The sequence below is a fragment of the Cibotium barometz genome, chromosome 52, assembly GCF_041138505.1.
Source record: "Cibotium barometz isolate CiBa-2024 chromosome 52, ASM4113850v1, whole genome shotgun sequence".
Lineage (NCBI taxonomy): Eukaryota > Viridiplantae > Streptophyta > Polypodiopsida > Cyatheales > Cibotiaceae > Cibotium > Cibotium barometz.
The window spans coordinates 22,656,493-22,682,653 of record NC_141097.1 but is presented as its reverse complement, the minus strand read 5'-3'; the positions used below and the strand labels follow the sequence as shown (position 1 = coordinate 22,682,653).

The following is a 26,161-nucleotide window of genomic DNA, read 5'->3' as shown; positions in this document are numbered from 1 at the left end:
CTTGGGCACGTATTGCATGGGCTAGGTACCACTCTCACTTTATTTCATTTTACTAATCTTGTAGAAGTGGCTATACCTTTTATAAATGCATGTGCACTAGTATGCTCAACGCAAGGTAGTGTTTTTTTTTTGGGGAGGGGGGGATGTTGCATAGCGGTTAGGTTCCTTGCTAAGAGGTTTTGATTGAGAAGAAGACATGATCATTATCTACAAAATTCATTAAGTTTATCTCCTTACAATCATCTATGTACACCCTACGGGAATCGATCAAATTTACGATGTCATTATCCTATTCTTTACATATGGTAAGATGAATGCCTATGCATGCACACAGGTGTGCATGTGTGCTTGGTAGACTTGAATGTCTTGTTACAGCTACACTCTTTCTATGAAAATAGAGAAAACCCACCACATAGAGTTTCAAAAATTTTTTTTTTTGGGGGGGGGGGCATGTTAAGTATGCACGGTGATTTGTTGGTTATTTGTGGAATGAGTACAAGTATTGTTTTGACACTCTATAAGAGATGTGGATTTAAGAGGTAAAAGGTCATTAAGCATATTGAGGCAATGATATGAGTTATCACACGAGTTGCTATTGGACGATATCAATTGAATAGAATTGGTCAAAGATAGAATTGTTCAACCGAGACGATGAAGCTAATGACAAAAGCATTTCTCTGCTCGAGTCTCAGAGACGAGCGTACTCGTCTTTGACCCCGGCTCGAAAAACAAAAACAAAAATAGAATTGTTCATGGATCGAACACTTGAGATATTATGTAACTCTATCAAGGAGGTTGCATGTAAAGTGGGTTGTTTTCCAAGCTCTGACTGTAATGTTTGAAAGAGAAGTTTAAAATACTTAATTGGAAAAGGTAATACTTTAAAGAAATCAAGATTCAATAAAAAAGAAGGATTATAACTCAAATGTATAATTGAGGTCCCTAAAATAATTAAACAGAACTTCTGAGAGGTTTGTTTCCCTATTGCACACCCTCTGGTTTGTTTCTTTCTCACCTTATGGTGTAAGAAAGGGGTGGGGGTGTGGTCGGTTTGCACTTACGTTCGCTGGCGTAGATTTCAATGTTTTGCCCACGAGAGTCCGGGCTAGAGTTTAATGTTTTGTCATGAGAGTAGTCCGGGCTAGAGTTCAATGTTCTGCCCGCCCACACTAGGGTTCGAGCTATTATCCCCGCCCCTAACTACGGTCCCTTCAATATTAAGCCGATGCTTAGAGTGGAGTGTGACAGTGGTCGGGTGATTAAAGAAGCGTCGTTCTTCCTCTCGGGCAGCCATGGATTTGATTTTGGCCCACCTTTTCCCCTCACTCCACAAGGCGTTGGGAGAGAGAGTGTTTTTGCGATACGGCCGTAGTGGAGTGGTTAAAGCGGATGAAGCCCCAGCCAATGGTGCGGGTTCGATCAGTGCTCTCTATGTAACTGGAGTTGGGTGTATGAGTAGTGTATATAAAAACTAGTGATTTTTGACAAACTTTAAAAAAAAGAAAAAAAAGGGGAAAAAGGGGAAAAAAATGTGAACGAGGTCCGAGGATCACTGGCCACGTGTAATGGTTGTGTTTCAATTGGCAATGAATGCTAGGCACACAACACGGGCTTGGCAAGTCTCTCTATTAAAAAAAAAACATCGATTTTGCGCAAAAAAAACCAGCATGCCTTCCTCGCCTCCTGGCGAGAGTTGCTCTTCGACTTTTCAACACCCAAGAAAGCAATCACAAGCACATCCGCAGAAGCTCACACATTTCCCATCGTCATCACCAGCAACCCAAGCTTGTCAACAAGCAGGTAGCTCTCTCTTTCTCTGTCTCTCTCTTTCTCTCTCTCTCTCTCTCTCTCTCTCTCTCTCTCTCACACACACACACACACACAATCTTTAAGCTCGAGTAGTGTTTTGCTTAATGATGCCCTGGACTAGTGTCTCGGGTTTGCATAATCAATGCTATCGTTTATGATATAGGATTGTTTAATTAATGCTCAGGGTTTGCTTAATCATTGCTTTAATCCATGGTCAATCTCCTTATCTTTCTGGGTTGCTGAATGTTTTAGCTACTTAATGTTTTTTTTTTTTTTTTTTTTTTTTTTTTTTGCCCTTAAGTTAGGTTTGACGCTCTACGTGGTTCAGTCACAGACATCTAAGAAAAATAGAGGTGTGCTTGCATGCTATTCAGGTGCAACTTTGAAGAAGAAGAAGATCAACTATGGATGTGATCAAGGCAGCGGTACATCTCGGGTCGAAAGCCCAAAGCACTTTAGCTGTTTCTGCAGAGGAGACTTGTCACACATATGCACAGCTGCTGCAGTCTGCATTCTCCATCTCTACTGAGCTGAAAACCATCCTCTCTACTCAGAAAGCCCATGTAACTGTTGCTATTTATGCCATGTAAGTGTTATTATCCGGTGCTTGAAATTATGTAGAGACATATGATTATGGCAATTTTTGCAGGTTTTGAAGAAAAGTGATGTAAGCAATGGCCTACCGCTATTTAATGATCTCAAGGGGGCACGGGTGGGAATTATTGCAAAGCCAAGTGCTGAATTTGTGGCTGGGATGTGGGCGACATGGCTGTGTCGTGGTATTGTGGTCCCACTGGCTTTGAGCTATCCAGAAGCTGAGCTCTTACACGTTCTCACAGATGCGGTAAATTTCAAGGGTTTCTGATCGTCAGATTTCAAACACAGTGTTCGTATGTAGGTTAGAATCATTTTGATGAAGTCAAGGTAAGTGTTAGCTTTGCATGCTTGCAGGATGTATCAGTGGTGCTTGGCACGGCAGACTATCAAGCACGGCTACTAGAAGTCACTCAAAAAGCTTCATCTCACTTTTGCCTTCTGCCTCAAGTCCCGTCTTTCGAATCAAAAGAAGCAAATAGTTCAAAGACAACCAACTCAAACGAAGCACCTTTTGAAGAAGTGTTGGCCAAAGTAACTAGTCTCTCTGCTATTGAAGGTAAGTTCTGATACTTTTTTACATCTTTTTGGTTTGGAACTCTGGGTTGGCATTATGGCAGGTAACTGAGTTTCTGGTGAAATGCTCACCAGGTGAAACCCCAGGATTGATCATTTACACGAGTGGAACCACTGGCAAACCAAAAGGAGTGGTTCATACACATTCTGGCATGAACGCTCAGGTATTCTTTCCTGGCTTTAATCACAGAATCTAACTGTAAAAGATGGTATCAGGGGCCTTACAAGTGAGTGCTTGAGGAACCTGCCATGAGGGTGGGCCATTGGCTTTTAATCTACAAAAAACATGGGAAGGATGTCACTGAAAAAAATGTATTGACATCACATGAGTGCACAGAGGGTTGGTTTTAAGTCCACGTTACTATTTTGATAAGGTAGCTGCTAGCTCAATGTGCACAGCTGCATAGGGAAAATTTTAAGACACACGTTCTCAGAAGGAAGTGCTGGATGCTCTTTCCACATTTATTCTTCTTGGATAACATTGGACTGGTGATTTATGTGACTTGTTTCTGGTGCAGGGTCCCCACCATTTGCAGTTAGAGGCAATCTGAGAAATAAAACATACCCTGAGGGCAGCCATGTGTGTTAGCTTTCATTTGTCTTTGCATGGGGATTTTGCAGTAGATCTTGTTAGCAGGAGATTTGCATGCAGCTAGGTAGAGTATAGGTCTAGTAGACAAGGCAGCCTTTGCTCTTCATGGATGCAGCATATAAGTTGTACATGCAAAATCTTTCTATCCAGGAGGAGTGGTACTGAGGGGAGTCCATCATAGTTGCTAGGCGTTTCATGAAACGCGTTTCATAAAAGTTTTGGAAATGTTTCTGTCAAATCCCAGACGTTTCATACAAAACACGGGGGGCTACAGGCCCCAAAATTTTCACACACAGCAGCCAGTCGACTTCCTCTCCTCCACACAAGAAGGTTGCACGTATCCCAAAAAGCTAGAGAGAGAGAAAGAGATGAGAGAGGCGTGTAACTCCAAAAGTGGAGTGGCCTCTCTCCCAAAATTATCGTAGGACCCAACTTTAATAAATATTAAAGTTCCCTAGGGGCCACTTAGGCCTAGGGGCAACCCATGAATAAAACATTAAAATATTAATGTTCTTGTTCCCCCCTTCACACCTGGAGATGTCCACACATCATTCTCTCTGTCCGGGCACCCCAAATGTGAATCATTTAATATTTTTGCTCAGCAACCACCATGCCCACACTTGTGCTGTTCCATTTTCACAGGGTCATGACATACTCCCCTCTTGAAAAATGGCAAGCGTCCTCTATTGCATTCTGGTGATACAACAAAGTATCCAAAGTGAAATATACAATATGGCAAGATTAGCGTCCCAATCTCTCTAAGTCATGCACATGTAACATCATTCACTGCAAACCAATGGCGTAGTAGTAGTCCAAGTTGTATACCACTGTGAACCATACACAACCACAACATCCAATGTGACTAGTACACATATATCATAGAAGTCCCATAAACAGATGTACTGTCAGCCAATCAGTACCTTCGGGTGAGACAAAAACTGCACCAAGCGACCTCTAGATGTCATCTGAGCCTGTCTGTATCAAGGGAGTGGAGGTGCTACCCCCCTCTTGAGCATCAGGCAATGCTCCAGACCCATGCTCTGCTGAACCTGAATGAGCCAAAACAAGAGTCGGCTCCAACTCACAAAGGCATCGAGATAAAGCTGCAAAACCTGAGGTGAATCTGTTAAGTCACCTTCCTCCATCCACTTCGCATCCATCGGTGAATAGTTCTTAAACTTCACAAGATAGCGACGGGAAACTTTACCTCGTACCTTTCTTTCCTTATGTGCCAGTATCTGCTCTGGAATAAGAACCTCATCAAGTTCCTCAACTTCCGGCTGAGCCTCATCTGATACATCCTCAGGCACATCCCCACGGAAAGGTCTAAGGAGACTCACGTGAAAAGCATTGTGAATCCTCCAGTGATCTGGTAGCTTCAAACGATAGGCCACCTCACCAATCTTTTCCAATACCTGAAAAGGCCCATAATAACGCAAGCTCAACTTAGGGAATAAGCGCTCTTTACCCTTCATCTTCTTGAGTCTAGCCTTTTCAAAGCGCAAAAGAACCCAATCACCCAATGCAAACTCTAAGGCACCTCTGTGACGGTCTGCGGCTTTCTTTTGCTTCTGCTGAGTTTTCTGGAGTGCCAACTTAACTCTCCGATAAGCTTCATCCATGTTTTCCACATACTGATTAGCCTCAAAGATCTTATCCTTGGTATGTAAAATGGGTGGTACCTTCTTCCCTCCCACAATCTCAAAAGGCGCCTTGCTTGTCGAGGTATGAACAGTGTTGTTATATGCAAACTCCACCAAAGGAAGATACTTTTCCCATTGTTGCTTGTGCTCTGACACATAACACTTAAGAAGATCTAACACTGTAGAGTTAGCCTCTTTCGATTGACCATCTGTTTGTGGATGAAATGAAGATGAAAACTTGAGAGTTGTACCCATGTTGTCAAACAATCCTCTCCAGAACAAACTCGTCATCCGTGGATCACGGTCACTAATGATAGACGTAGGCAAGCCATGATACTTGAAGATGTTCGCCATGAACAACTTCACCATATGATCAACTTTGATCGTCTTACGCACGGGAATGAAATGAGCGTGCTTACTGAACCTGCATATGATAGTCCAAATACCATCATTCCCCGTTTGTGTCCGTGGCAGATCAAATATGAAATCCATGGCAATGCTCTCCCAGGGTCTATCTGGAATAGGTAAAGGCTGTAGTAACCGTGGTGTCTTTTGACGGTCAAACTTTACCTTCTGACATACGATGCATTGCCTAACAAAGGCATCAACATCTTTTCTCAAGGTTGGCCAATAAAAGAAAGTCTCCACTGCTTTTACCGTGGCGTCAATACCTCTATGACCTGCATACGGTGGAGAATGACTTTCAATCATAACCTTAAGTCGCAATGGCCTGGTAACACACAGTTTGCCATGCATCAATAAAAACCCATCTTTGAGAGTATAATGCTCATGCTGCTGACCCTCAGATATCTGATTATACAACCTTTCAAAGTCCTCATCATGGGCATACTGCTCTTTTATTTCATCAAGCTCATGATGATAGGCAAGTGAAACTGCTGAGACCTGTGGCTTGCGTGACAAAGCATCTGCCACTACATTCTTTTTGCCTTCCACATGCACAATCTGGAAGTGAAACATAGACAAAAAGTTTGCCCATCGCATATGCTTCTCTGAAAGCTTGGTTTGCGTGAGGAAATAACGCAAGGTCTGATGATCTGTCTGCACTGTGAAATCAGCCCCAAGCAAATAGCGTTTCCATGTAGAAAGAGCATGAATTACAGCCAACATCTCTTTCTCATAAACTTGTAAATGCTTCTCGGCATCTTGCAATATTCTACTCTCATAGGCTATCACATGTCCCTCCTGCATGAGAACTACCCCAATGCTACTTCCACATGCATCACACTGGACAACAAAAGCCTTTTGGAGGTCCGGTAACACCAATACTGGATCCGAAGTAAGCTTTTCTTTAAGCTTTTTGAAGGCTGTAATTTCCCGATCAGCCCATCTAAACGGAGTTGCCTTCTTTGTCAAGGCATGAAGAGGCGAAGCAATTTCAGCAAAATACCGTATGTACCGCTTGTAATAGGAACATAATCCCAAAAAGCTGCGTACATCATGCACGGTTCTCAAATCTGGCCAATTAAGAATTGCTTCCACCTTCGATGGATCCATACGGACTCTATCCTTAGACACAATATGCCCCAAGAAATGTATCTCTTGCAAGAAAAACTCACTCTTCTTGCCATTAATAACCAGCCTATGGTTCCTGAGTTCTGCAAACACAATGGCCAAATGCCTTCTATGCTCCTCCTTAGTTTGTGAATGCTCAATCATATCATCAAAGAATGTGCCCACAAACGCTCTATGAGGCCGGAAAATCCTGTCCATCATTCTGTTAAATGTGGGAGGTGCATTTGTCAAACCAAAGGGCATAAGCAAGAACTCATACAACCCAAACGTGGTTCGAAATGCTGTCTTATGCACATCCTCGGGTCTAATACGTATATGATGATACCCGCTTTTCAAGTCAATGCGACTAAAGATTGTGGAGCCCTGTAAGTGGTCCAAAATGTCATCGATCCTTGGAATGGGGAATCGATTCTTGATGGTATTCTTGTTCAGCGCCCTGTAATCAATACACATGCGCCAAGAACCATCCTTCTTTTGCACTAAGAGTATAGGTGAGCAAAAGGGTGATGAGCTAGGCTGTATCAACCCTTTATTCAAAAGCTCCTGTACCTGACTCATAATTTCTTCTTGTTGGGCTGCACTAACACGGTACGGCGGTCTATTTGGTGGAGTACTACCAGGAATTAGATCAATGGCATGATCTTCTGGCCTCTCCGGAGGAAGTTCCCCTAGCAATGACTCGGAAAAACAATCTTGGAACCCACATAAGAAATCAGTCCTGTCCTTATCTAACATAGACAAATTAGACTTAGACTCATCATCTTTTGCATCCTTTACATAAATCAAATACGCGGAAAGATGCTTTTTCATTACTGATGAAATTGTCGAAGCTGATACAATAGGAACCCCATACATATTTGCTTGCATTCCAGGTTGCATGCTCCCAAACATGTTTCCTTGCATTCCGGACTGCATACCACCATACATATTCCCCTGCATTCCAGGCTGAAAATTTGCTCCAAAAGTCCCTGGCATACCCATGCCTCCCTGAGGATAACCCCCAGTCATAGATTGGAACACAGAGCCACCACCAAAATAACCTGGATGCATAGTCTGCTGAGGAATAGATGGCTGTCCGAAGAAAGAACTCTGAGAGTTAGCACCAAAAGCATGTTGCATGTTCGGAAACTGTCCAAAAGATGGATCCTGTGGGAAGGCACCACTATGACCTTGAGGAAGGTTCTTAGAACGCACCTTCTTCTTCTTCTTTTCAGGCTCTGTACGGGATCTCATAAATTCAGCAAACTTCTCACTTTGTGTGAGCTGCATAAACACATCCATAACACCAGCCAAACGATTTTTAAACTGAGCATCATCTTCCTCTTTACTAGGCACATCTTCTGGCTGTGTTACATCCTCATAATGCTCATCATCTGCAGCCTGTTCTCTTGCAAGAATATCCTCAGATTCATTTCTTTCAGGAGAGGTCTCTTGCTCTTCCTCTTCATGATAAAAATATTTGTCTTCTGTATCAGACATGTTGCTGAATTTTTCAGCGATGACTTTCCTCGAGTCAACCACGAGCTCACCCCCTTAAGAAAGTTGATGATGGGTCCCGGCCAACGGAACCTTGAAACCGGCCTCTGGTAGAAACCAAAGTGCGGTAGACTAGTAGTCACCCTTCCACTTGTAGTCCAGATATAAAAACAAATTTAATTGGAGCTAGAGTGCCCCAAATCTGAAATGAGAACGACACCTGTTGGCCCCAAAGCTTGGCGCCCCTTTCGGTATTTCTTTATTCAAATTCAAAAAGATGTAAAGCTGAGTACAACAAAACCAGCCAGGGGATTACACCTGTATGTCCAATCTGGCAGCCCACGATACCTCTTAGCACAGAGGATTCACTCACAGATCTGTGTCCCACAAAAGCAACACTCTGTGTTTCCCTCTGATCAGCCAAGACCATTCAGCAGGGCAACCTTGAGCACACATCTGGCATATCCCAAGTACATGGTTCCACAACTCAGCACAAACATACATCCACTGTCCAATCCTTGTTTCCACCCTTTCAATCTGCCATACCCCTCCTCTCACAAGGGACCAGATAGCACAACTCTGCAGCAGACATAAGCCAATGGAAAGAAAGAAAGATGGACAAGTTCAGAGCTTACCAAATTAGCACGTGGTTCTGCACTCGTGAAGCCAATCGTACCAGTCTGTACTTGCCTTCTTGCAACCACTTGCCCGATGCACCAAATAAGCTCTGATTCAGCACTGCCTGCAACTGTCTGCACAGTCTCTACGCCTGCAGCTGCTGCTGCCACCTGTACCTGCTGGACAGAACAGTCCTTGACACTCTGCACCTGTCCGTAGAGGTCTACAACTCCTGACTGAATCTGTCCGTACAGAACTGTACGGATTGTGCTGCGCACGCCTGAGTCTGCCTGTTCACCTGTTGTACCCGACTGTACCAGCTGGTACAGTTCTGTACCTGCAACCAGCCGCCTGTAACTGCTGCACGGTTCTCTGATGGCTTCACCTGCACCAGCCAGCAACAGAGCAGTAGCCGCCTGTACCAAAGCCGCCTGTACCTGTAGCAGTCGTACACTGTACCTGCTGTCGTACAGATCTGTACGGGCAGTCTTCACAGAGCTGTACGGCCTGTCTAATCAGCTTGCTCTTCTCACACACAGCAGCCAGTCGACTTCCTCTCCTCCACGCAAGAAGGTTGCACGTATCCCAAAAAGCTAGAGAGAGAGAGAGATGAGAGAGGCGTGTAACTCCAAAAGTGGAGTGGCCTCTCTCCCAAAATTATCCTAGGGCCCAACTTTAATAAATATTAAAGTTCCCTAGGGGCCACTTAGGCCTAGGGGCAACCCATGAATAAAACATTAAAATATTAATGTTCTTGTTCCCCCCTTCACACCTGGAGATGTCCACACATCATTCTCTCTGTCCGGGCACCCCAAATGTGAATCATTTAATATTTTTGCTCAGCAACCACCATGCCCACACTTGTGCTGTTCCATTTTCACAGGGTCATGACAAGAGGAGCTATCTTGTATTTTGAAGTACCATCGTATTCCATTACTTGCTAGCTGTATGGATGAGTTTAGTGCAATCCTTGGAAGATAGTCAAGTGCAAGATACTAGATCTTGTGAAGATAGAAAATTACATCAACCTCTAGCATGGATGCCTCAACTTCAGCTAATATGATCTCATGAGGAATTGAGGATTTTGCGCTCGATGTCACCAATTTTGGGATTTAGGCTTTATAGGCATTTATCAGTATTGTACAAATTTGTGAGGATCTATGGACTTTTGGACAAGCTTTGAGAATGGGAGGTTATCAAGATGTGGGTTTTGGGCATCTACACATCTTTGTGGGTCTCAAGAACATGATTCATGCTTTGGACTATGCGGTATGTGTTGGTCCCTAGATGAGGATTGACAAGGAGCAACACTGAGAGCACAGAGAGACTGAAGTTGACCAGCAAGATTATCAGTGCATTATTCAAAGGATTAATTAGGGATTAAAGAGGAAGACACAAGTTGTGGCATGATTGAATTATGTTCTTCATCAAGTCTCATCTTTGCAAGTCTCTTCCGGCCCTCTTCAATGTGGTGTCTTGACTTGTGGTAGTAATGACACTTTCCTTTCTTCTTCATGGTGCCACCTTGTGTGACAAGTCCACTTTGCCTTTGTCCCTAGGGTAAAAGTCCTGGTCTCCTTTGCTTGCATCCCCTTGCATCTGTTCTTCCTTGTGTGCACCTCATGGAGAAATAATGCAACCAGCTTCTCTCAAAGGATATAGGATGGCCTCCTCCTCTCATAGAGATTGAGAGAAGTATGAAAAGAACTCTGATAGGACTCAGGTAAGGAATTAAGCATGGTGGTGATCAATTTTCTGTTATCAACTACCTCATCTATATTATTCAGCGGTGTTCCTTCAGGTCTGTTATCTTCGTAAGGTGATGCGCAATGGAATCACCTTCGTTTATGGTCAAGTTGTGAATACTTCTTATAGGAGGCCTACAAATCGGAAGACAATATACACTCATTTAGAACACTTAACTCAAGTTAACAATGGAAACAACATAGCAACATAAATACTAGAAATACAAAAATACCCATGATACTAGCATTGGGGCCAGAAAAGGTCGGTCCCCCCCTCAATACATTTGTATTTCTTAGAGTATTTATATGTACAAGTGTCACGGGCCAAATAGGCCAGATTTCTCCACACAAGGAGTGAATACAACTCAAACAAATTGGTTCAAGTTGATGAAGTTGTGTTGGTCGGAGACGTCTCAAATCACAGGCACATTCCCACCTTCACTGGGTGCACACCTGTCTTTCACTGGTCTTTCGGGACCGTGCACCAACAGGCATGCCCGTACTAACACAGGCCAAGGGGTATACCGCGGAGGGAACATGGCTTGGTTCTCCAAAATAAGCTTTGCTCCGAGATTCCCTAGTGTGTCTAACCTTCACTGGCTCTCAGAAGCTTTGAGGGCACGGTTAGCACCACCACATAGGGAAAAACTAATGACACTAGGAAAGCTTCTTGAGCATGGTCATCATAAACATGCTTTGTTCTTGCTCTGCACAAAACTTAAAGAAATCTTTGAACTTAATTTAACAAATTTTGGATTTACACAAATAAGAAACATGAGGCACTTGGTACAGCAAGTACAATTCAGGTACAACAGGTACAATTTGCAGCAGGTATATCGATACTTCACACGTGTGCAGGTACAACCAACTAGGTGGTACAATTCAGGTACTGTACTTGCAACAGGTACATCAGGTACTTCACACGTATGCAGGTACAACCAGCCAGGTACAATTTAGGTGTACTGTGCTTGCAGCAGGCACAACAGGTACATCACACGTGTGCATGTACAACCAGCCAGGTAGAATTCAGGTATTGTACTTGCAGCAGGTACTTCACGTGTGTAGGTACAACCAGCCAGGGACAATTCAGGTATTGTACTTGCAGCAGGTACACGTGGTGTTGCAGACAGGTTCAGGGCAAGTACAACAGGCGGGCAGCAGGTACAGGTAGGTATGGGTGAAGTACAGCAGTCAGGTACAATTCAGGTAGAGGGCAGTTGGGTACAATTCAGGTAGAGCCAGGCGATGGAGAGAGAGAAGGAAATAGCAGGCGATGAAGAGAAAAAATGCAGCCAGCCACCCATGTGGGAAATATTACTAAAATATTTCATTTAAAACCGTTTCCAAATGTTATAAAACCTTAATGCCTATTTAATACTGTGGGCACCCACACTAGCAAATGTCCAGTCCTCCTTTTAAATGTGTGAACACATTGGCTTATAAATATTAAAGTTACCATAGCTTATGGATTTTACAATTTACAAGGGCCAACATGGTAATACTTACTACCTGTTCACACCCACACCAATGTGTTAGCAAGTAGCACTTGACGGTATATTGGGGGCGTCCCCATCCAATGTACCGGCATGGCAAAATAGGCAAACACACGCAAACAAATCATGCGAAAACAAGTTTATGCATGCAATCATAAATGCATGTGCACATGTAATGGACGAAATCTCCCTTTCATGAAACTTGTACAAAAAGTTTCTGTCGGGCATAAAACTGGCACGACAGAAATATAAATATATGTCGTGGTCTTCCTATGGAGTGTAGGTATAAGAAGATGTAACACGCGGAAGCTCTGGGGGTCTTCTTTCAGCCCTAAACACCATTGAAAACATGCTGATGCATAACGCAGACAGAAGGGAGAGTAGAGAGAGAGAGAGATATATTCTGGAAATTAAGTATATTCATATGGTACAAAAAGGTACTTTTCTACAGCCCTAGGCTGCCTTCTTACAAAAGGTGATAAACACCAAAATCTAGTCCTACTCTGAGGACCCTAAGGACCCATTCCATAAAGGAATGAATGAATACAATGAGGAGCAAAACTTGCTATTTATAGTCTCTTGGACTTCTTGGAGAGCTGGCCGACTGGACCATATATCCATCAAAAGTGATGCGCTTGTCATGCTTGCAGCCGACAGATTCTCTGGTTTCTCTCCAAGTGTCCAAACTAGCCCCTTTCTGCACCTTGTGTTCCAAATCCTAGCTTTAATAGTCTTTTTCTTGTCTGCCTCTTTTGGATTAGCTCTGAGAATGTCCATGGCATTTTATGCACATGACAGAAGATGCATGATGCATGTATGGTGACTACCACTACTCCTACTATGCAAGAGGTAGAGTTATGGCATGCACGCTTTGGGCATGCAAATTTTGGTAGTTTGATGCTTTTGTAGAACCATCATATGGTGATGGATATGCCTCACGTGGAGCTTCCCCCCATACATGTATGTGAGGGATGAATTTTAAGCAAGATGCCTTTCCAAAGGATGGTTCAGTAAGAGTTGTCAAGAAATTGCAGCTCATTCATATGTGGTCCCATGTGGACATCTTCCTTGGGAAAGCATCTGTAGTTTGTGACATTTATTGATGACTTTTCTAGATTTGCATGGGTTTACCCCATAAAGGCAAATCTGAGATCTTCACGTGTTTTCAACATTATGTTGCCATGGTTGAAAATGAGTCAGGATTTAAAGGGTAGACACTTTTTTCAGATAGAGGGGGGGAGTATGTGTTTGACGCCTTCGAGGCATACTTGACACAAAAGGGCATAAAGCATCAATGTAGGCTTCTCCTAATGAGGGATCTCCTAATGAGGGATCGAGGTGCTTGGATTGAAGGAGGGTGTTGGAGGTGCAATTCTCGTAGCTACTCTCGGGTTATCGCCGCATGGCCCATATGCAAGAGCATGGGAAGTTGAAGAGCCATATATAGGGTATCGTCTCCGGCCGGGTTTTTGGGGGGAGCAACGGTTGGGAGATGGGAGCCCAACCACCGACATTGCTCAGTGCCCTGGGTGGTGTGCGTGTTGTTGCTGCGTGACTTTGACAACCAGGTCCACTGCAGGATCACACCAAGTCCACTCCCGAGGTCCCATTGGAGGTGTGTGATGGGCCGGCTCTCCCAAATTCATAAACACTAGAGTCTATTCCTGGCCACCTTGGCCGGTGGTGGGTCAACATGCCACTCATGTGCATGGAATCCGATCACCCTCAACCTCTGTAACGTGCATCCCTTGAAGTCCTCCAAGGGGGCTCTGATATCACTAATCTGCCATGAGGTCCAATCAAAAAAGTGAGCAAGGCAGAGCTCTCATCCATGCCATGAACTGCTAGAAGAATATCATGCCTGGTTAACACTCACTCCCAGCCACCACAGGGGGATAGGGTTAGGGATCAGGGTCAGCCACTCCAGAGACTGCACAAGTTTTTGTCCCTGAACAGAGGGGTTCTGCCCAATATATCTGTCACAAAGGTAGGTTGGGAAAACAAAATGTTGAAGAAACCTTGGCCTAAACAGAATATCTGAGAGGTGGCTTTCATGTGCAGGACTTCATTCACTATCCAAGTTTGAAGTTTATTTTTAAGAGGGAATTTACCAGTACACATTATGTTCATGATCACACCGAATGTAGCAAAAAGCCCTAACTGCAGATCCACAAACTCTTGAGGAATTCTTGCATGTACCTGATGCTCCTCTAGGATCTTTGTATGCTCAGAAGGACTAGCTCTGTCACCCTGTGTTGTGGACGGTTCAAGAATCTGATGAAGTTTTGTCTTGGAAAGACGGTTTTTAGCCAAAGGAATGTGCTGTTTCAGGCCCGTGCAAAGTTTTGTGCTTCTTCGTGGTGACGGATTCACCACTACCATCTCCTCTCTGTTGTATGATCAGATGAAGTTTTGTCTCGGGAAGACGGTTCTTAGCCCAAGGAATCTTCTGTTTCAGCATACTCTCCTCTCCCTTGGCCTGTGCAAAGTCTTGTGCTTCTTCTTGGCGACGGAGTCACTACCGCCATCTGGGGCCCTTTCCATCTCTAGCTCTTCTTCCCACTCCCCCCACAACATTGAATCCATCTCCTCATCCATCCCTCCCCATTCCTCACCTCTTCTCTCTTCCCCCATAGCTCCATACAGAAAGCTCTGTTCTCTATGAAAAAGCAACGAAGCATGAGAAAAAAAAGTGCACTCTTTATATTGAACATGTTTGCTTTGACCTTCTAGTTTTGAGCTACAAAAGGAGCTGGATACTGCTAACATTTTTTTGTCCAGAATTTATTTTTTTATTTTTTTGGCGAGAAACACCGGTTTATATACACTACTCACACACCCAACTCTGGTTACATGGATGCACAACACCATAGAGAGCACGGATCGAACCCACACCACCGGCTGGGACTTCGTCTGCTTTAACCACTCCACTACAGCGGTGTTTGCAATTTGTCCAGAATTTCATTTCTTGGGATGTTATTTTGCAGGTGAAAATGTTAAGTCAAGCCTGGGAGTACACCATTGATGATCGATTCCTTCATTGTCTACCACTGCATCGTATCCTTAAAACATCAGCCTGATGTAATTGAGTATCCCTAGTCCTGTTGTCTTTGTGCATTTGGAAAAGTTATGGAGTTAAATTATCCTTTTGCTGGAACGAAGCAGACCTTTACATCATGGCAGATGTCCATGGACTTTTTAATGGTCTCCTTGCTCCTCTATTCGTAGGTGCCATGGTAAGCTTTAAGTTTGCAGTTATTTTAGTTTCTTATGAAGTGTCTTTCAGTTTTAGTTTATGTGATTGTACATATGAGGTTGTGTCTTCCTGTTCTTCAAACCTCTATCATGACCTGGATGAGGAAGGAAATGGGCACCAGGATGCCCATTCTTGCCCTTGTAGCCAACCGTTGGTGTAGTAGGGAGGATGCCAATGTGAATCGGTGGATTGGTTCCCATCCATTGACACCATGGGAACCTGGAGGCCACCATGTTATCAAAAGTGGAAGGTGCCCCTCCTGTTCTGTTGGAGGTGGAGTGTCCGTTCTACATGTCAGTGGCAGTTAGAACACACAGCTGGCCTTCAGGTGGTTATTGACCTCCATAGGGCAAGCAGTGACATGACGGTTTTAGACATGGGATTCAGACAAGCTTCATGCTTTTTTGAGAAAGCGATTTCAGCAATTTTAGCTTCTGACTGATGACAGCATGTCTCTGTTTTGGAAGGTTGAATTTTTGCCGAAATTCAGTGTAAGAGGAGTATGGAAACGATGGTCTGAATCCTATCCTACTGAAGGTGTCAAGGGTGCTAATGCTATTACTGTATTCACTGGGGTGAGTTTGATCATCTAATGTATTCGCTTTGTGAATACTGTTTTTTTTGAAACATATAGATACTGGCACATGTACTTTTTTTATATGTCAAAGCATATTTTATTTTTGAAACATATAGATGCGGGGCACGTACTTTATTTTATAATGTCAAAGCTACCATATGGGCACGACTCGTAAATATTTGGTCGATTTCAATTTCCAAATGCAGGTCTGGATTTGTCTTTCTATAACATCTAGATTTTTGTTGTGAGATTGAAAGCAGGTTCCAACCATGTATGCTTACTTGCTTCAAGGGTACAAGGGCATGGATGAAAATGCACAGAAGGTTGCCGCATCAGCTGCTCGGCAGTTGCGTCTCATGGTTTGTTTGAGACTGTTCCTTTGCATGTCTTGCATTGTTGTTAGCACCTTAATATGGAATTTTCCTCTCACAAAGATCCCTATCTTCTTTCAAGATTAATGATGCAAACTGGTTAACCAGTTGTGATGTTGTCATCTGACTCACGAGTTTGGCAAAACTCCGACCACGAGCTCATCAGGATTATAATTTCATGCTTCATCTTGATTAATTAATGGGAATATGAGATGTAATATGTATCATGAGCTTAAGTTTGTCTTTCTTTAGATCACCTCCAAGTAAGTGTGTCAATATAAGCATGTACACATCTGTGTACATGACACATGTACAGTAGCATACTCCATGTACTTATATTCCCGAGCAGGACCTTCACTTTCATGGTTTGTGAACCATGGTCGTGAACTTAACATCCTTAACCGCTAAGGCTTGCCAGATGACTAGATCATTTGGCACCATGCGGTGTAAGCAACAGTGTAAAGCAAGGCTTGTGTTCCAAGCAATTGGTCAAAGGACACATCCACAAGTTGTCAAGTTAGTGGACTGGCTTTAAGTGGCAGCCTCTTGAATAGTTCAAGGGTTAAGTGTGTGGGACAAACCCACCTCAGAGGAGAGGGCCTTATGGGGGAAATAAAGGGTCTGGTAGAAACTATGTAGGCAGTAGTGTTTTTTTTCTTCACATATTCTTGCAATTTATATTAATGAGTGATTAATATGTGAGAAACTTAATGCAGATGTGTGGATCATCTGCCCTTCCACAACCAGTCATGAATGAGTGGGAAAAGTTGACAGGACACCGGCTATTAGAAAGATATGGCATGACAGAGGTGAGAAATAGCTGTTACCTTTTTAATTTGAGAGAAACTACATGCAGGCACACGTGTGCCCGTGCCCACACACGTGCACGAACCCACCCTGGGTGTCAGCTTGGCTGTGGGTTACAATATTACAAAGACTGTTTGCCGTTTATAAGGATGCCAGAGGACTCTGCTCTACTCTTTGCTTGCATCATCTGCACAAATCGTCAGTTGAGGTAAGTTGTTTATTGTTTCTTCTTAAATGACAGTTTGTGATGGCGTTATCAAATCCTTATCATGGGGCAAGAAAAGCTGGAACTGTAGGGAAGCCTTTACCAGGAGTGCAGGTCAGAAAAAACTGCATTTCTTCCCTTTTTTTTGGAATTTTTTCTCAAAAACCTTTGCAAGGAATCTTTATTATTTTTCCATATGCTACAAATTGCCAGGTCAAAATAGTTGATGATGATGCTGCTGTCCCTGGTGTTGGTGAATTATACGTGAAGAGTCCGTCTCTGTTCAAGGAGTATTGGCGGAAACCAGAGGTCTGATTTGAATCTATATTTTAAGTTAATGCATCTAGGTCAAGGTGTTACGACCCTTCAACATCATTTCTTTGTGAAAAACATTGTATTATGATGATGATGATGCCTTAGCGACTGTCTTTTTGTTGTCTGGGCATTAAAAATAAATTCTTCACTGCAGAAAGAGGAAAGACTGCTTTGTGATTCTAATTCTATGATAAACTAATCAAGTTTCTTTTTCCTGGGAAAGAGATCCTTCTATTAGTTTAAAAAACAGCAGCCCGAGGGCTAAATCTACATGCTCAGAACCCTCATGAGTCATGAGAGGCAACAAAAAAACTGGGGAGGGGTGGTTCCCTCCAAGGCTCCATGGCTGGCCGCTCTTGGAGGGAAACTACCTCATTCCAAGTAATCTCGCCAAGAAAGGAACCCATGCGCCATGTGTGCAGAAAGGCCTCTTGCCGTCTACGCATTGGATCCAATCCGCCCTGAAGCTTCCTCCACTGATCGCAGAGGGTATGAATGAGGTCAGGCCAAATAGAGTGGATGCACTGAGCTTGAGGGGTGAGAGTACTCTCGATGGCCGCGCTGCAATGGGCCGGCCATATATGCCATGCAGCCATGCTGCTGCTGATCTCCCACTGGTGCCCGGAGATCAGAGCTCTGCTGACCTGCTGGGGGCAGGAACTGTATCAATCCTGCAGTGAGAGAGTTGAAGGGCCTGCCCACCTGCTGCCTCCTTGTAGGAAAGAGCAGGGACGGCCTCAGTCACCCAGGCTACTGCCTCCCAGGTGATAGTATGCAGGGCAGACTGCACCATTGTGTATAGGCGAAGGATCCTCTGCTAAACCTGTTGCATTTGGGAGAGTCCCAAGGGCAGTACTGCTGCGACTCCGTGGGGTGGTTGCATGGCACGCACTATGTCGGCTGCCCTCCAATGGCCATCCAAGTGCCGATAGCAAGGCTGCAGTGGGCTAACTGCCAGAGGAAGAGTGTGACCTTCCTAGGCCGATAGCTGTTCCTTAGATGCTTCCAAAAATCTCCGAGGAAGCAAGAGGAGATGCCATGGGAGGCCCAGTGGTCTGCTGCTACCGATGTGCCATCTATCTCATGAATCTGGATCCTGTGACCCATCCTCACCATGTAATGAAAAAAGGGGCTGGTCAGGCTCTCCAGGCTGAAGGGGTCTTGCCACTCCCACTCGCCGAGATCCCACTAGATGCAAGTCAGAGGTTGCCTCTCCAAGAGCCATAGGCTGCAGGAACTGTCGTGGGCCATGTAGGTCGGAGGAGGGTCGATGTGCCACTGGTAATCGGGAACTTGTCCCCTTTGGTCCCCTTGAATGAGGACTTGACTGTTGGCGGCAGAATAAAGCACAGAGACTCTCCGGAACCACCCATCCCGAAGTATGGTGCCAAAGCCCAATCCACTCTGTTGTAGGCTTTCTCAAATTCCAAGAGTAGCATTGCCATATCCTCATGGTGAAAGCGGGCTACGGCGGTTGCCTCCCAAAAAGTGAAGATGTTATCCAAGATGCCCTATCTTGGATGAAGCCTGTCTGTGTGACATGAATCAGATCTGGGAGGTGAGGCTGCAGGCGGCAGCTGATGGCTTTGGTGAGGATTTTGTAGGCCTTGCGGGCTCCCAGTCCCTCTACGAGTCTTGCTAGAGGTTTGGCAGAAAGATGACTGTATCTTCATTTCTCAGGAGAATTATGTGAAGAAGCTGCCCTCACTTTATGAGTTTTCAGATTGTACACCACCTCTCTTGTCCCATGGATCCCAATGCCAAGTTATCCAAGGAGGATGATACACCCTTGGTGGATTCCACAGGATCTCGGCAGATTGTTGGCTCATTGCTTTACCTAGCCAACACCCGTCCAGATATCTCCTATGCTATGAGTGTTTTTAGCCGGTTCTCATCAGCCGCTCGAAGGTCTTATCGGTAGGCAGCCTTGAGAGTTCTTCGTTATCTTCGAGGTACTTCAGATTATGGCATCACCTTTTCCAGTAGTGATGATTTGGCTGGTTTCACAGATTCTGATTGGGTAGGCTGCATTGATACTCGGAGATCTACATCTGGGTATGTCGTAGTATCTAGTCCATACTATGCATAATGGAGTTGATAGTTATATAGTCTTGTGGGTTGACTACCATGAGTATATAACATGCACGTTCCTAAAGGTGAATTTGGGCATGTTCCTGGATTCATCTAGGTATATATATATTGCTTCATGCTTGGTACTGGATTGATTTCTTGGAAGTCTAAGAAGTAGAGGACTGTTTATGCTTCTTCCACCAAGGCTGAGTATCAATCCTACCTTCTTTCTCACTGAGACACTTTGTCCACCCTTATATATCCCTCCTATGAGTTGGTCGGCCAGCTGTAGCAGGCCGACAGCTACCATGTAGCATAAAAATGCTATAAAAAGCCTAAAAATGGTAGAAAAATCCCAAATAATATCTACTAAAATATGTTATTGCAAGGTCTCATAAAATGACTAGTACAAGCATGAAAAGGTGTCTGTAGACCCTTTGAGATGATATATATTTCAACACCTCCTCTTTAGTGCTAGAGGGACAATCCAATACCAACACGCTGAAGTAACACCTCCAAATTAGCTCTCAGAAGTGGTTTGGTAAAGAGATCAACCACATTATCCTTGTTAGAACAGTAGGCCAACCGAAGAAGTCCCAACTCGATCCAATCACGTACAAAATGATAATGCACCTCAATATGCTTGGATCGTCTCCGTATAACTAGATTCTGAGCTAGAGCTAGAGCAATAGCACTCTGAGAAAGAAGATGGTAACTGGGGAAGTGTCGGCACAACACAAATGCTCCCCCTTCCCCTCACTTTTCATCTCATTCTTGCATATCTGTTGGAGGTCATTGGCTGTTGCAATAGTCTCTTATACTTGTAAGCACCTATGGACTTCCCTTGTGCTCATTTTCAGCAATAATCAACTGTTTCCAGTCTTCTACAGTTTGTGCTTTGGGCCTACAACCTGTGTTTGCTCTTTCTTTCATGTGTGTGGGTCAAGGTCCCCCAAAAATGAGATGTAACAAATTGTGTGTAAGGGCCTCGATGATATAAAGGTTCCATTCCCATGTCGTGCTTTCACCTCTTGCATGAGTGCAAACTATGGCACCTAGCAAGTTATGAGGATGGGGGGGCTTTTTGCCACATGGGAGCTCTTGGATTTTGCAGCTGTGGTGGTGCTTCTTTTCTTGACGTGATGTCCGGGTGTTGGCACCAATAGTGTGCGGTCCGGGGGACCACCTGCATTGGAACCTCAAGAATCGGAGATTGAAAGCATGAAACTGGCACCTATTGTAACTATTTGGCCCTCCTAGCTCTTTTCACATGGTAGAGAAATGGCTAGGGCGAGCAAAGAAAAGTGTAATTCGGTGATATAGAATGGCTAAGGCGAGCATTGCTACGGCCTTGAGGAGGCTCCCGAGAAAGCGACTTCTCTCTAGCGCCGATATGATCGAATGGAACACATGAGGGTTGCAGGGATCTTTGGTATGCATCATGAAGTTGTGAATCAGCAAGATCATTGTATATATAGCATGTTTTGGCAATATAAAGTAGATTAGGTCTATCTCTATCTCTCCTTCTCTTTTGTGTCTTTGCTAAACATAGGATTAGCATTATCTTCTTTGCTTACCCCGTTAATCATGAACACGCTTCCGCAACACATGTTACATTGGTATCAGAGCTTAGGTTATCCTAGGATAGCCCTTAGCTTATGTTTAGTGCATGTTGAATTAGGGTTTTTGAAATTGGAGTTTGCGTTTTAGGGTTTACAAGCAAAATTAGGGTTTGCGTTTTTGTGTTAAATCTGCATTTTTGCATTAGCTTTTTGCTCATTTTCTTAGTATAGTGCTAGAAAGTCTAGATTTCAGCCTAGCATGATCTTGGGGAGTTTAGAAAGCCTATCTTCTTTGCTTAGCGTTAATCATGAACACGCTTCTGCAACGCATGTTACATTGGTATCAGAGCTTAGGTCATCCTAGGACAGCCCTTAGCTTATGTTTGGTGCATGTTGAATCAGGGTTTTTGAAATTAGAGTTGACAAACAAAATAAGGGTTTGCGTTTTTGCGTTAAATCTACGTTTTTGCATCAACTTTTTGCTCATTTTCAGCATAGTATAGTGCTAGAAAGTCTAGATTTCAACCTAGCATGATCTTAGGGAGTTTAGAAAGCATGTAAAACTCTAGAGTTAGGGTTTTTGGGCTGATTATAATAGAAAAAATAGCAAAACAATATCATGAGTTCAAAGGCAATAGATAATGACTTTCTCAAGACTTCGTAGAGTCGTTGGGGACAAGAAGATGAAGAACGATACAAAAGGGAACAAGAATGCTGTGCTCAGTATTCGTCGGGGCCAGGTTTAGGCAACAACTCATAGAAGAGCTTCAAGAAGAGGCGCATCAAGGCCAGCTTCTGCATGAGCAATGATGGACACAACTCAAGGAGACATGGGCACAATTCATGGAAGCATCAACTAAGGCCAAGAAGGAATCACTTAGGGTTGTGAAGCAGTCCATGATCGAGAGCGTTTACCCAACGAAAGAGAGCTTCTAAGACGAGTTCTTGGGAGACGTGATCACAGAAAGAGGTGTTTCCGAGGAGGTGCCATTACCCGGGATACACATGCCGAACCAGAACCAGAACCAGAACCAGAGCCAGAGCCAGAGCTAGAGCCAGAAGCCAAACCAGAACTAGAACCACAGATCGAGTAGGTGGATCTTTCCAAATCCTATTTGGAGGAGGATGAGGTCAACCTGATAGTTCCCAAGGAGGTGGATCTTTCCAAATCCTATTTGGAGAAGGATGAGGTCATCTCGATAGTTTTAGAGGAGTTTTCAAAAGATCCAGAGAACGAGCCAGAGAACTTGAAGACCAAGTCAGAGAGCTTGGGGATTGAGCCGATGGATATGAATTGCAATCGTCAATTGAACCGGAACGGAATTGGAGCAAAGGTGTATGGATTACCCCAGTGCTCCAAGCTTAGCAAGAGGGTATGTCATGTGCATCCGTTCATCCCAATGCTCCTAAACATGTATATTCTCATTAGCAAATATATGGGCAGATTCAGGGGCAGATTTAGAGCAGATTTTGCAGCCCCACAGGCTCTCGGAAGTGCCCAAGACACAGCCCAATGGTTGGACCACCTTTTGGGCATAGTTTGGACACAAAATATGACTTTTTGGACAATGTTTTGTGAGTAAAATAGACAAAACCGACTTGATTACGAATTCATACCTTTTTCCTATAAATAGAATCATTAGGCATTCATTAGAATCATCATTCAAAGATCAAGAGGATCCATTTGTCAAAGTCTGCAAGGTAGCAAAGACACAGTGGTGGTTCAGCAGGAGCTTCTCTTGCTCGATTGCAAGTAGAGGGTTGTAGGGTCTTTGGTATGCATCATGAAGTTGTGAATCAGCAAGCTCATTGTATATATTGCATGTTTTGGCAATATACAGTAGATTAGGTCTCTCTCCTTCTCTTTTGTGTCTTTGCTAAACATAGGACTAGGGTTATCTTCTTTGCTTAGTGTTAATCATGAACACGCTTCCGCAACGCATGATACATTGGCATTCTCTACCCCACTTAATGGGCTACTAACTCTCACACTGATGGCTCAACACTGTGTTTTGTGCACACTTCCACACTAATGTAGGCCCCAATCCAAAGGCCTAATTAATAACCTTGCTTTGACGGGATTATCAACGGACTCTCGTAAGGCAACCACATACTCAGGACTCTATTATGTGTTAATCCCACCTTGTAGCCAATCCATGCCACGGATGTAACACGGAGCTGGACCAAAGGCCTTGCTATGCAGCATTTTAAGTTTTATCACTCAAGCAATATGGACATATAGCCAACTTATTATTGAATCTACATCTCTCAAACCTTCTCAGTTGAGACAAGTTACAACTACGTGGCTTGAGAATCGGCCACATATTAGTTTTTATATTCATAGTAAAACTCTCAGTACCTTTTGGTGTTCTTTTTGTGCAGGTAACAAAAGACTCTTTTGGAGAAGATGGGTATTTCAAGACGGGAGATTCTGTTACCGTAGACAAAGATGGCTATTACATCATTCTAGGGAGTAAGCTACTTGAATCTGTGGTCTACAGGATAGGAATCAATATATTTATGCTGCATTTTGGCTTAGCCTGCCTATTCAAATGGGTGAATTCATTCAAAAATTTTATTATTTTTAGGTGGGTTTATCTACTTATTTTTAATCAACTTGGATTTGTTCATTTTAATTATTTGAAGTGCTACAAAAGGTGGGGTTTTTTAATTGTAGAACAGAACTAGCCATTTGTGCCTGATAGCTTGCACCTTTTGCCCCTATTACTTGTTTGAACAGGAAGCAGTGTTGATATCTTGAAGGTTGGTGGGTTCAAGTTATCTGCATTAGAGATAGAAGCAGTTTTACTGGAGGTAAAATGGTTTTTATATAGTATTAAGTAAAAGATTCACACGGGAAAGTTGTGGATCCCTGCAGTTAGGGTGGGGGAGCTGAAATGCCACATATTATTAATTTCCCCTGCTATAATGCAGCATCCCTCTATTGCGGAATGTGCCATTTTGGGACTACCAGATGAGTATTATGGTGAGGTGATTTGTGCGGTCGTGGTCCTGAACAATCAAGCAGAGTCCCAAGCAATTGGCAAGGCTGACCCTCCTTTCACTTTACCTCAGCTCCAAGCGTGGGCAAAAGAAAGATTAGCACCTTACAAGGTGAGTTCTTATCAATTAAGTGAAAAATATAACTTGAGCTCAACATAAGGGGTTTCATCATCACATTTTGTGTGTAAAAAATTACAGAAATGTATTTACACAAGGTGTTATTTTATGTGAGTTTGTGGATTTGCAAAATAAAAGGAGTCATTTTATAAAAACCAAAATTCACAGGCTTGCCGTTGGGGGCCTCTTCTGTTGGAATACTGCTAAACTTGGCTTTGTAGGTCTCTGCTAAACTTGTCTTTCCACCACTAAAATTTTACTTTGTGAGTGCACCTGCAGACTCCAACCAGGTTGAAAATCTGGGAAACAATGCCTCGAAATGCAATGGGCAAGGTACATCGTGTTTCCATAGGTGTTAAATCTACTCAAGGTGGTTTAAATGTTCACTATTTCTAATTAAAAGACTAATGTCTTTTGTGTTTGGATTTTCAGGTCAACAAGAAGGAGCTGAAGAAATTGCTAACAAGCCCAGATACTGCTTAAGGGAGTAAATTTCGTCTTCGGCATCCTTGTTGACATAGACAAGTCGATTCTTTGTACATGAGCATAATTTGGGCATAGATACATTATGGGTTACACATTCTCTCTTTACAAATTTTTTTTTTTTTGGGGGGGGGGGGGGGGTATAGAATCAAATGTTTTGACAGTGCAGAAGCTATGATGGATCCTACTTATTCCACTATACACATCAGAGATCTCATGCCTTTTTTTGGGGGGGAGCATTTAAACATAGAATTTTGAGCACTCCTGTATGGTGGGATGTATTTAGGGTGTAGAGAAGGTTTTAGTAATATTTGAGGCATGCCCAACATGAAGAGAAGGTCTGAATTATTGCATTACATACTCACATGAGGTGCCGCAAGTCAGAAATTTCACAGACCTAATACTAGATTGAAAATTTCAATAGTAGATATCAATGTTTGAACCTCGAGAAGTGGGCAAAACAATCGTTGGTCCAACATTTCAACCAAATGTGCTTGGCTGGTAACCAAACGTTGCATGGGTGAGGGTAGGGTGCACATGTGAGCTTCTTATCTTGCAAGCTTGAACGTAATCTAGGTAGGCATGTACACATAAATCACAGGTTAGTTGGTCATCATGCATAAGTGCCAGTTTCCTGTAGGTCTTCAATTGCTCAATATTATGGAAGCATACAATGGCTTGTCAGTTTTCATTTTTTATGTACATTATCATTTGTTTAGGAATTATAAGATGTCCTATGCATCTCCTTTCATGGTTGGCACATCTGCACCATCATTGGCTATGGGTCATTTCTCGATGAAAAACATCTTTCCTTTCACATCTCCCATAAATGAATTGATGTCACTTTGTGACATTGCGATGTGAGCGTAGTTGCATGGCATGCTATTTGCTCGTGTACGTATGGGTGGTTGGAGTTTGAGTTGGACATCAAGAGTTTTCTACTCAATCTAGGAGACACTAAGGTTAATGTAGCAAGTATCGAAAAATGTCGCCCTCTCTATGTAGTTACCAGTCCAAGCCCATCAATAAAAATAAGTAAGGGGTGATGTGTGTTACATGGGCTTTGTGTATGACAAGTTGCATGCTTTCTAAATTAATTTGGATTTACTTGGTTTTTTAAAGTACAAATGAGAACTAAATTTTGTGCTCCCTTTAATATGTCAACATGAACGCGAGGTGATTTGACGGGTGTAAATTTTGGAAAGTTGATTTTTTTTTTCCTTTGTTCGTTGTAGGAAGGAAAACTTATGACAAGGCTTGTCTAGCATGGGTGCAAAATTTCAATTCTCTTGCACTTGCTGGTTGTTTCCATTTTT

General features: G+C 43.3%; 1 protein-coding gene across 2 annotated transcripts; it reads left to right on the top strand.

The window, feature by feature from the left end:
* Positions 1–1,613: 1,613 nt before the first annotated feature.
* Positions 1,614–25,290, top strand: AAE13 (AMP-dependent synthetase and ligase family protein). 2 transcript variants are annotated; one of them, XM_086788790.1, is made up of 17 exons: positions 1,614–1,800; positions 2,184–2,372; positions 2,459–2,653; positions 2,761–2,962; positions 3,055–3,143; positions 15,067–15,136; positions 15,263–15,315; positions 15,803–15,910; positions 16,173–16,271; positions 17,000–17,092; positions 17,332–17,409; positions 17,509–17,604; positions 23,625–23,715; positions 23,983–24,056; positions 24,177–24,356; positions 24,642–24,695; positions 24,795–25,290. In XM_086788790.1, the coding sequence occupies exons 2-17, from the start codon at positions 2,214–2,216 to the stop codon at positions 24,843–24,845; spliced, it is 1,692 nt and encodes a 563-aa protein (XP_086644916.1). In that variant the 5' UTR covers positions 1,614–1,800; positions 2,184–2,213; the 3' UTR covers positions 24,846–25,290. The 2 variants fall into 2 exon arrangements, with proteins under 2 accessions (XP_086644916.1, XP_086644918.1); XM_086788792.1 differs by having other exon boundaries at positions 1,688–1,800; positions 2,115–2,372.
* The last annotated feature ends 871 nt before the right edge of the window (positions 25,291–26,161 follow it).